The 12,378-nt window shown below is 39.9% G+C and overlaps 1 protein-coding gene across 1 annotated transcript in view; it reads left to right on the forward strand.

Annotated features, from left to right (window-relative positions):
- The window catches only part of slc1a6 (solute carrier family 1 member 6), a 97,002-nt gene that overhangs the window by 69,693 nt on the left and 14,931 nt on the right, over positions 1-12,378 (forward strand). The window contains exons 5-6 of the mRNA XM_043721091.1: positions 939-981; positions 4,870-5,180. Coding sequence (XP_043577026.1) covers positions 939-981; positions 4,870-5,180 — 354 coding nt within the window. The remainder of the gene's footprint in view (positions 1-938; positions 982-4,869; positions 5,181-12,378) is intronic.

Consider the following 12,378-nt stretch of genomic DNA (forward strand, 5'->3'; position numbering starts at 1 on the left):
TGACTTGGAGAGATTCCAACCGGACAGGAGCTGAGTGCTTCTTCCACTCAACAACCTTTCCATTGTCAGTCCCAATACAGGCTGAATTAGTGGATTTTCTCCAGAAAACCTATAAGTTCTGCTCAGTGTGCAAACAATGGCAAATTCTTGCTTTCATACAAAATCACACTAGCAATTTTTCTTTACTTCTGAGTGAAGTAAGTGTATATGATGTACAACAGCAATGGGTGCCACAATATATCCAAACAGCAACTGAAAGGCAGCTAAATAAAGGAGCAGCCAACAAATTGACTAAGTCCCATTGATGACTTTGGCAAAAGTAAGTGTGCATACTGAAAATCTGAAACAAACAAAGAAAGTGCTGGAGAAACTCAGCAAGTCTGGCAGCATCTATGTAGAAAGAAATAGAGTTAAAGAAACATTTCAAGTCTGCATGACTCTTCTTCAGATGAATAAGTCGTTCTGGATTCAAAATGTTAACTCTTGTTTCTCTCTTCAAAGGTACTACCAGACCTGCTGAGCTTCTCCAGCATTTTCTGTGTTTGTTGTAGCCAATTTCCAATGATGGAGTAGCAAGCTGCTGCATTGAAATCCTACTTTACACTGCTCGCAACAGGCATAGCTCCTGGAATTCAGGACATTCTGTGGTTGGGTTGCCCTTTGGAGGGTTAGTGTGGACTTGTTGGGCTGAAGGGCCTGTTTCCACACCGTAAGTAATCTAAAAAATATGTTTTAAAATATTTTACTTAAGACTTGCTTAATGATAGCTTTAGATTGGTTTGATATAACCGTCCAAGGCAGCCCTATACTTCTCAATATGCTCTCATCATTCTCTTAATCCAAAGTGTAGGGCAACAGCATACATATCACAGCACGGACTGAAAAACAAATGCATAACTCTTATCACTGTACTAATTCTCCCCTTTTATATTCAACAGGAATATGTTCCCACCCAATCTAGTTGAGGCTTGTTTCAAACAGGTGAGTAGTTACTAAACAAAGCCTCAAATTTTTATCTGTTTCGAAATGATTCCTAGTCTTTTCTTGAGGAGGGAAACTTCTCGGAGGGTTGAGATGGTTCAAGCTAGTATACCCTTTAAAGTCCTCAGATGTATCTATACCAAGAACTGGCAATGTTTCCCTTCTGGAAGGGTGCCCAAATCCTTCTAAACAATCGTATTGATTCCACAAAGGAATCAATTACATTCAACAGATCGTCCACTGGGCACTGACATTTTTAAATATGTTTTTTGCTGAACATTCCAAAGCTCACTATCTTTAATCAACACATCATATTCCAACTCTGATTTTGTCACCAGTAGATTGAAGATGCAGCTTAAGGATATCTAGACTTAGGGAGGCATATAATCCATTCCAGTTCCAATTAGAGTTTGGAACCCAGTATATTTCTTCTTCCAGAAACTATTCGAAAACTTATGGAAAAAAAAATCAAAATTCTGTGGTTGTTGGCAATCTGACAACAAAATATACTGGAAGTACTCAACAGGTCAGACAGCAGCTGGAAAGAAAGAAACAGAGTTAACATTTCATGTCCTTGAGATTTCATCATCTAGCTCTTCTAAGCATTCCAAAAAAATTACCGTTGAAAACTATTCAGTAAATGTTTCTTGTTTTTGTTGACGTTACTTCACACATTGCTGTGTACTCCACTGTTGTTATGCAGGAAAACATTATAACTCAATTATATTTCCCTTAACATATGACAGTTAATTCACCCTGATTACTATAATGCCCTCTGGCTGGTTTCACTTTGACTGCGCTTGGTACGTTCCAACCAACTTGTACCTTGTCCCATGTAGAATCAAGCTCCTCAGTCATCTCAGTTCTCATTCGCCTACATGGCTCCCGGCCTTTCAACATATCCAATATTAAATAGTTGTCCTCATATTCAAAACTCTCTATGGCCTCACTCGTCTCTTCAGGGTTCACTTTCCTTCCTGTAGCCTTCAGTCTTATGATCTTGGCCTCCAGAGTGTCCCACTTCAGCACATTGGCTGTATAATCCACGCAGTGCTCTCAGAAATTCCTGTCTGTGACCGTTCTGTCTCTATTTTGCTTTCTCTCTCCTATCATTTTAACTCTTGTGTCAAACTATACCCTTATACTATCAATCAATATCAAAATTTCCCTCTTTTACTCCCCCTGAAAAGTCTTTGGTGATTTTAAAGTAAAGTGCAGAAAGGTTGTTGCAAAATGTTTTTATAATCATAAGTTCTCACCTGGAGCCAAAAAGATCAGATGTACCTCTCAACTAATTTCCCACAACTTCAGCCAGAAGGAGCTGACTGTAGGACATGCTATCTGAACCCTAAGAGTCCAATTAGCTCTCCACCCCAGGAAGGAAATCAGTCAAGGCTTCTTCGCTATAGTCTGAAAAGCATTTTTTTAAGCTAGATTGTAACTTTCCCAAACATTGCAAAGGTCTTCAGAAATCCCCCACCAACAGAAGATTAGATGAGACAATTTAAATTGTAAGTAAACACCGAACTTTAATATTATAAGAAAGCATATAATTATACTGAGAGTATAAATCACAAAGCTAAATAATCTTTTGAAAATAGCAGATAATTAGCTCTAATTTCTACAAGAGAATTGAATCTTCAATCTTATTACAAAAACTAGATTTTTTTTAAAAAGGCTCTCAAACATCAAGGCGATATATATTTTAATGATCAAGTGGGTGATACTTATTATGTTCACAAAGAGTTTGACCTGGAGGTGACTGATACCTACATCTCTGTTCTAACATATGTAATCATTTAGATTAGGTTGTGATCTTTGCCATGTATCTTTTGGTGTCGTATGATTATAGGTGGCTTGGTCATTGCTTCAATTATAGACCATTACTAATCATTATCCCACATTGAGTGAGAAGGCCTTCCCATTGTAATTTAGTTGCCTGGCCAACTTCCAAGAACAGTTTTTTTTAACTTGTTCTTGAAAAACTAGGGCTCGGCCACAATCATTCTGGGCAGTCTGTTTCACAAAGGCATTGCGTCCAAAAAGTTAATAAGACTTGGTGCGTAGGTCCCATTATCAGATTGTGGTTTTACTTATCTGAATTGACATTGTACTCAAGTGCTAGCTGTTATCATAATGATCTCCAGGATAGTGACTGTTAGGTGTATGTATTCTTTATCAGCAGTTGTTGTGAAGAGAGTTAATCATGTTAAACCTTGCCATTTCTATCCTGAGAAAGAATTCATCTTACTGTAGATTTTACTAAATGTAATTTTTAAGTCAGTTTCCCGTAGCCATGCCATATGTTTTAATCCTTAGTCCTTTACAGTTGCAGAAATACTAGTACAATTGGTCCTGCTATAATGCAGTGGTTCCATTCTCAAGCAAATCCAAATTCTAAGAAAATTGTGTAACATTAGCACCAGTTAAACAAATGGGACCGGAATCACATTATAACTAATACATGCTTTAAAAGTTTGCGCTTTAGAAACAGTGTCCCCAATTTATCAATCGCATTACAGCAAATTCGCATTAACGAAACATGCATTATTGCAGAACGACTTGTACCGTACTGATAATTGTAGCATCATTGTAATAGCCATGTATTAATGCATTCAAAATAATCCCAACCAGGTATAGTACAGTAGCACCTGATATTATTGTTAATGCAATTGTGACATTTTTGCCAATTAAAAACAGAGAGAAACGACCTGAGCCTTGAAATTACATTGCAGATATGAACATACAGAAATCTAACACATACATTCAAATCCATATCTCGACTGTATAATATTTCGTATTAGCTGAGTTATTTCAATAACTGTCCATATGTACATCACAGGGAGTGATCAGACAATCATAGGGGATTACATGTATATTTGCTGCCTTAAGAATGTTACTGGCACCACATTAATTAGTTTCATATTCAGACTCTACTAGAGTGTGATGAACAACATCTTAAAATCTAAAGGGCTTTGCAGTTCTCCAGACACTCCTAGAGAGACGTGTTCCATCAACAGCAGCCTTCAGTTAACCTCAACACAGCAAGCTATTATCATTACCATCAGCATGATGAACTTGCCCGCTGAAGAAGCTGTGCCAAACAAAATGATCATACTGGAAAGTGTCAGCTATACACATAAGAATAGAATATGTGTGTTATATTTCCTTTAAAGAAACAACCACTTGCACATTAGAACAATGTTTGGCAGTATAAGGAGAACAGAATGCCCTCTGAAACAAGCCATACACAGTCTCCTCGACAATGTTAAATCCACTGAGATTCAACAAGACAAATGGAGGCAAACTATAACACAGGAAGAAGTGGCAACAGAAGAGACAAAGCCTGAAAGGGGGTAGCAGAGTGGGTGTCACAATTCAAACAAGGTTTGGAAATGTTTGGCAAGATGTAAAATCAGGACAGAAAATTATTTTCATACTCTCAGGAGGTTTAAAGAAAATAAACTTCGGCAATTGCCTGAGAAGTTAAGAAATGGTGCTATAGGGAACCTGGTTAAAGAAGAATTGGAAGACAGGTTCTAGCCTTCATTTTCATCTGAATCCATTTGTTGATATTGTTCCCAGCCACCTAATGTGCTTTGTGAGTCCATGACACTTCCTCCCATTTCAGTTCTTGAAACTAATTTCCAGAGAGGAGTAATGTTAATTCATTTTGCTAGTCCAGTGTTGGGACGATGGAGGTAAGTTGGGTAAATGGAATAAAAGTACAGATCAGCCATGATCTACTTGACTGATAGAATTGGTTCAAGAGTACGGAATGTTCTTTTCCTTCCCCATGTTCCAAAGTAAGAAAGAGATAAATAGGGGAAAAGTAGAAGAAATGTAAGTCTCTGAATGGTAACACTCATAATATTTTGTCTTTTGCAGTACAAAACAAATTATGGCACACGAAAAATCTTGAGACCGACATCATCATCTATCAATTTTACAACCACCACTGAACCATCCATGATAGAAAACATAACTGAAGCATTCAAAAATTTAGAGGAGTTGATGTTTGTTGAGGAGGTTATTCCAGTTGCTGGTTCTTCCAATGCAGTGAATGCATTGGGCCTCGTTGTCTTCTCCATTGCTTTCGGTTTGGTAATCGGCAATATGAAACAGCAAGGCCGGGCACTGAAGGAGTTTTTTGACTGCCTTAATGAAGCCATCATGAGACTGGTTGCAATTATAATCTGGTATGTTTGTATTTTGTTGTTTAATTAGAATTCAGGGCTATAATTGGTTAGTATCCGAAAATAGGTGGGGGATTACAGCACACGGGTTACCTGGTTGTGTTGAGTGGAATGCGAGCAGTTTGACGACTGCTCATTATGATGCTCTGTAGGTTCAGACCGAACTTCATATACTGTTCATTGACTTGACACATTAGCCGGAGACGCACTGTTGTTGGTAACTTGCACTTCTTAAAGCTATCCCACACTCAAAAGAGCACTCTGGCTGCAGCAGGTGCCAGAAATCATTCCAAAATTGAACTTCACCTGGAAAGAGTAGAAGAAGAGAAAGGGGAGAAGAGTGCAGACCATGGGAGAATGCAGTCCCAATCCCCAGATGTTTGGATTCTGCACTGCTCGTCTTGGTAGAGGAGATGTAGATGAAAGGCAGTAGGAACAAGGAACTGCAGAGGTTAATGTCAGGAGTATAGCTCCAAGGATTGATCTCAGGAAGCTTAACGCCCTCAAATGAGTGGTCAAAATCAGTGAATGCATCTCCAAACACCATATCCCACCAAGTGCATTACTTACCTCATCACTGCTTAAATCACCACATCCCACCTTTCAGCTCCCAATCAGGACTTATAACTAACGCTGTATGGTTCACTTCATCTTCACACATTCAACACAGTTGCAATCCTCATGCCCACATCTCACAACTTGAACATACTGTCAGCAATTCAGCCATGTACTTGTTGGCATACCTCCTTTTCTTTTCCAGGAGAGGATGTCACACAACTGAAAGCAGCAGGAGCTTAACAAACAGGGACACAAAAACCTGGACATTCTATTCTCTATAGAGGAGATGGTGCTGGGGACAGTCCATTATTAGAAGGGTTTTTCTGAGGCTATTGTCAGAGTGGGTACGGAATCCATTGAAGAAGAGAGTACACTCATCACTAATCCTCTTTCTAAAATCCCACATGTTCCTCTTCCCTATATCTATTTTAGTTTATTAGCTGTACAATGGTAATTGGTTTATCCTCGCTTGGGAAACAGCCATTCCCTTTTTACTTTCCCATGGCAATGCCATGACCAATCAGAATTGACTTATCTGGTTTAAATTTAAACATAGCTGGGAATTGAATTATTCCCGAGTCCAATCTCCATGGCAATGCCATTACCAATCGGAGTCCAGTTGCCAACCAATCAACACCCTCTTCCCATGCAGCACAAATTGTCATTTCCTTTGAAATTTGGTATTCTTGTGAAACTGTCCTGAACACTGCAATATAAAAGGTTTTGACACCATATCTGTTTTTATCTGTAATACTCAAATTTATTCTTGTACGATGATTCAGTTGGATTGGAACATATGCTTTGATGATGATGGCAAGTTTTTCCAGCATGAAAGATCCCAAATCTTGAGACCTGTTAAACCAAGTATTCTAACACTGCAGCAGTAAAGGTAGTAGAATCATTGTGTCCACAGTGCAGTAATCTGCACTATCAGGTATCTTGTGGCTTTATGTCTCCTATTTTCTGCCAGCTTCATTCATGTCTATGGATCATTAGTTATGGATTATATCATCAAAGGCTGTAGTGATTGAAAGCCAACAGTCACAGAGGACTGCTGCAGATTGAATGCATTTTGACTGTGACTAGGATACCAGATACTGTCCTGTATAATGCAATGTGCATAGAAACATAGCAATTGCATGTTCAGGAAATGAAATTATTTTCTGTTCAGATATATAACAGTGTTGACTTGAGTGAATAAGAAGCAACATTCATGTGGAGTCATTGGCACACAGTTAATGACACTATGTGGCCTGCTAAAGTCCACAACACCTGCCAGCTTTCATTCTCACTCTGATTGCTTGGACCCAGTTTTAACCCTGTGCCATTGGTGGGTTTGATTGGGTTAAAACTGGGCATCTTCTGTGTGGCAAGACAAAATTTGATGAAACCATTTGTCTTCTTACAGTGACTTCCCCCGTTGGCAGTACCCTGCAAAATGCAAGGTGTTGTTAATAAACTCCAGTTTAGAAGGAGGCCAGTCATTAAACTTCATCGCGACAGTCACCTTCACAGGCAAAGACAATGTGATTCTTGCCTTGCTTTGAGGTTGGAGTTGAGGCTGCAGCAGTTGACAGAGTTCAGTGAGGACCCCCTTAGAGATCCCGAACATTGGTAGTCACTGATGTTGAGTTAGTATATTTGTGACCTGAAAACTCTGGGTAGGTGTGGCCTTCTGCTTAAGACCCTGCTTCCTGTTCTCTTCCTTCCTCTTCTAGCAGCTTGTCCTGCCCTGTGTGACCTCTGCTCGTACCACCCTCATGGTCCCTTCTTTTCAGCCACTCCTGTATGGAAGAAATAGATGTGTGCATAAGCTGTGAAAAAATTATTTCACCATGACTCAAATGCATCTTGTAGCAAGTGAAACTTTTCACACATATGGCACAATACAAAATGTGCAGAATAGCAGCAGCACCTAGAAGAAGTAATCAGCTAATAATTCATAACTGGTTGGTGGTCACTTTGTGTCGAGTTTGTTGGATGGGTCTTTAATGGTCAATGTGTGTGGGAGGTTAGGAGAGGATCAAAGGGGAGTGATGAGCTCCAAAATTGAACTGTATGCTGATTGATGTCCCTATCTCCTGGTTCTGCTGTTTCCTATGGATTTAGCGATGTGGAATAACTCCTTGACTAACATAGTTTCTGGTGCATTTTATATCAGCTGTGTACAATTAATGGGTGCTTCCAAGTCCAATTCTAAGCCCCACTGTTTCAGGTAAGTATTGGATTTTCTGAAAGTATTAATTTCATTCTATAATCTAGAATCATGTGGCTTGTCATGGTTACAAAATTTCCAGGTAGCTGGAGGAAGAATAGTGGGCAAAGCAAAGTACTTTGATCCTCACTACTTCTTACATTATTCCTCAGAAGCGACAACAGGAATCTGATGTATCTGTTCAAATATAGGCAAGTATATTAAAATGTGAACCAATTTTAAGTTGCCACTTTCCAGACTTTGAAACAGGCAAATTATTAATTAATAAAACCTTAGCTAGTTCTGCAGACCAATTTGCTTTCGGGTGTCAAACCAAATTCCTTCCTACCACCTGAAATGAGTATCACTTTGATGCAATGAATGGCTGACTATGTGGCCCATCTGAAATATTGAAATTCCTCTGAGCCCAATTAATCAAATGGCAGGGAAGGTGAGGTAGGAATGGAATACCGTGGATTTTATTATTTTAATTTACTTGTGGGATGTGGGTATCACTGGCCAGCCAGCATTTTTAGCCCATTCCTAGTTGCCCTTAAGAAAATGGTGGTGAGCTGCCTTCTTGAATTGCTGCAGTCCATGTGTTGTAGGTTAACCCACAATGCCCTTACGAGGGAATTCCAGGATGTTGATCCAGCGACAGTGAAGGAACAGTGATATATTTACAAGTCAGGATGTTGAGTGGCTTGGTGGGGAGCTTGCAGGTGATGGGGTTCCCAAGTATCTGCTGTCATTGTCCTTCTAGGTGAAGTGGTTGTGGGTTTGGAAGGTGCTATCTAAGGATCTTTGGTAAGCAGAGCTGTCCCACAATCCCCCAAACATGCACACAAACCGTTCTCTACTAATACAGTTCATGAGAAAGTCTTGATCACAGTTTATCAGATTGACATTCCAAAATATGAAAGGCAGACATGTCCATCATGAAGTTTTGATGCACAAAATGCTGTGCAGTTCAGAAAGTGGCTCAGTCAGTTCTTTGACCAATGTCCTGGAATTTTAATAACCAAATAAGCCCCAAATTCCCTTCCAGAAGTTCTACATTCTTCCCCACAAAGACTGAAACTGACCCTTATAACATCATCATTCTCTAACCTCTTTACATTAAGCAGATGTTAGGTTTGCACACATTGTGGTATTCCCTCAGAGGGTAAGGATATAATGTGTGCCAGAGAGATGTGGATCAAAGAGAAGCCCTCTACTCAGTTTTACCTAGTTAGACAATGTTAATGAACATCTGGACATTTACTCTTGCATCAAAACAAAACTTGCAGTCAAACAATACTCAGTCACAGCTAGTCAGGAAGGAACAATTGAATTTAAAGAGAAAACACAGATCAACAAAGTGGCTTGGACAAAATATGTCATGGATGAAACAATAGTAGATGAAGTTCAACAGGAATCAATGTAACAATACTGTACGTCAAAAAAATTAGAGAACAGATATAAGGTTAGGGAAAAAGCGATTACTAGCTATAATTAAACAGCTGAGAGCAGTCTGAAGGAGCTAGTCAACAGAGGAGTGTTTAGAAAGGATTATATTGTTGACTGTATCAAATGCTGCAGAGGGATTGAGAAGGAATAAAACAATCACAAATAATGTAGTTTGTGATTTTGAATGGGTAAGTTTGGTATTGAGCTGTAAAGGGATGGAAGTTGGATTGAAGATCTGCAAACAGTGAAAGGTTGGGTGACTTGTTCACGAACTTTGGAGAGAAAAAGAAAACAAGGGATGGAACCTTATTGTTGCAGAGGGACAAGCAAAGGTTTGCGGTGAGTTCAGTGAAATCAATGGTCTTTAAAAGGATTGAATACAGTGCTTGAAGGAGAATTTGCGATTTAAGATTAACGAACATGCCTATCACATCCAAGCCAGTTATCGAAGATCTGACTACACCAATCTCATTTTCCAGCATTTGCCCTACATTCCTGGAGGCTAAAGCAATGCAAGTGAATATCTAACTACCACTTAAATATTATGAGACTTTATGATTCATAAACCCTTCAAGGAGTGAATTCCAGAATTCCACCAAGCATCAAGTGAAATGATTTCTCCTCAATTTTCCTCTTAGCTTTCTATCTTTGACCTTAAATCTATTGGTAACTTGTAACTAACCTCTTTACTGATAGGAAAAGTGCCTTTGTACCCAACCCATTGTGCCCCTCATAATTCTGTACATCTCTGTCAGATCCCCTCAACTTTCATTGCTTCAAGGAACACAAGCTCTGCCTATCCAATCTTTCCTCAGAGCTCAGAACCTCCAACCCAGACATCATCCTAGCAAAGTTCTTCTGTACCCTTTCAAGTGTAATCACATCCTCCCTTAATGTGGTGACCAGAATTACATGCAGTACTCCAGCAGCAAACTAACCAGCATTTTATACAAATTCCAGCATGTCCTCTTTGATCTTGTATTCTATATCTCAGATAATAAAGTAAAGTAGGGGACTCTGGCTATATAAGACACTAATCAGAGCATATCCGGAATACTGGGGACAGTTTTGGTCCCTTTATCTGGGGAAAGAAACACTAGCATTGCAGGCTTCCCGAAAGGGTTCTCTCAGCTGATCCTGGATGTGGAAAGATTTTCTTAAGGGGAAAAGTTAAGTAGGTTGTAAAAAACTCATTGGAGTTTAGAAGGATGGGAGACGACCTTATTATAACACAAAAGATTCTTAGGGGGCTTGACAGGATAGTATGGGGATATTGTTTCTCCTTGTGGAAAAGTCTAGGACCAGATAGCAAAATCTCAGATAGGAAGTTGGCTTTTGAAGTCAAAGACAAGAAGGAATTTCTTAGATGTTTGAAGAGTGTCTACTTCAAAGCCAGAATTATCCGGAATAAGGTAGATGTACTTGCAGCATGGGTTGGTACCTGGGATTTCGATGTTGTGGCCATTTCAGAGACATGGGTAGAGCAGGGACAATAGTGGCTATTGCAGGTTCCAGGATTTAGAACAGAGAAAGTGCTAAAAGGAGGGGGGGGGGGGGGGGGTGGCACTGTTAGTCAAGGACAGTATTAAGGTTGCAGAAAGGACATTTAAGGACTCGTCTACTGAGGTAGTATGGGCTGGCATTAGAAACAGGAAAGGAGAAGTCACCCTGTTGGGAGTTTTCTATCGGCCTCCAAATAGTTCCAGAGATGTTGAGGATAAGATAGCAAAGATGATTCTCTATAGGAGTGAGTGTGACAGGGTAGTTGTTAGGGGGATCTTTAACTTTCCAAAATATTGACTGGGAATACTATAGTTCAAGTACTTTAGATGGGTCAGTTTTTGTCCAATGTGTACGGAAGGGTTTCCTGACATAGAATGTAGATAGGCCAACGAGGGGCAAGGCTGTGTTAGATTGGTACTGGGTAATGAAACCGGCCAGGTGTTAGATTTGGAGGTAGGAGATAGTGACCACAATTCGGTTATGTTTACTTTAGTGATGGAAAGAGATAGGTATATACTGCAGGGCAAAAACTATAGCTGGGGGAAAGGCAATTACGATGTGATTAGGCAAGATTTAGGATGCATAGGATGGGGAAGGAAACTGCAGGGGATGGGCACAGTTGAAATGTAGATCTTATTCAAGGACCAGCTACTACCTTGTGAAAGGTCGGTCATGCCTCACAAACCTTACTAAGTTCTTTGAGAAGGTGGCCAAACAGGTGGATGAGGATAAAGCAGTTGATGTGGTGTACATGGCTTTCAGTAAGGCATTAGATAAGGTTCCCCACGGTAGGCTATTGCACAAAATACGGAGGCACATGATTGAAGTTGATTAGTGGTTTGGATCAGAAATTGGCTAGCTGAAAGAAAACAGAGGGTGGCAGTTGATGGGAAATATTCATGCTGGAGTTACTATTGGGGTACCGCAAGGATCTGTTTTGGGTCGATTGTTGTTTGTCATTTTTATAAATGAGCTGGATGAGGGCATAGAAGATGGGTTAGTAAATTTGCAGATGACACTAAGGTTGGTAGAGTTGTGGATAGCATGGAAGGATGATGTAGGTCACAGGGAGACATAGATAAGCTGCAGAGCTGGGCTGAGAGGTGGCAAATGGAGTTTAATGTGAAAAAGTGTGAGGTGATTCACTTTGGAAGGAGTAACAGGAATGCAGAGTACCGGGTTATGGTAAGATTCTTGGTAGTGCAGATGAGCAGAGAGATCTCGGTGTTCATGTATGTAGATCCTTGAAAGTTGCCATGAAGGTTGATAGGGCTGTTAAGAAGGCATATGGTGTGTTAGCTTTTATTGTTTGAGGGATTGAGTTTCGGAACCATGAGGTCTTGCTGCAGCTGTACAAAACTCTGATGCGGCCATATTTGGAGTATTGCATACAGTTCTGGTCACGGCATTATAGGAAGGATGTGGTGAAACTTGAAAATGTTCAGAAAAAATTTACAAGGATGTTGCCAGGGTTGGAGGATTTGAGCTATAGGAAAG

This window comes from Chiloscyllium plagiosum, chromosome 31 (assembly GCF_004010195.1).
Source record: "Chiloscyllium plagiosum isolate BGI_BamShark_2017 chromosome 31, ASM401019v2, whole genome shotgun sequence".
Lineage (NCBI taxonomy): Eukaryota > Metazoa > Chordata > Chondrichthyes > Orectolobiformes > Hemiscylliidae > Chiloscyllium > Chiloscyllium plagiosum.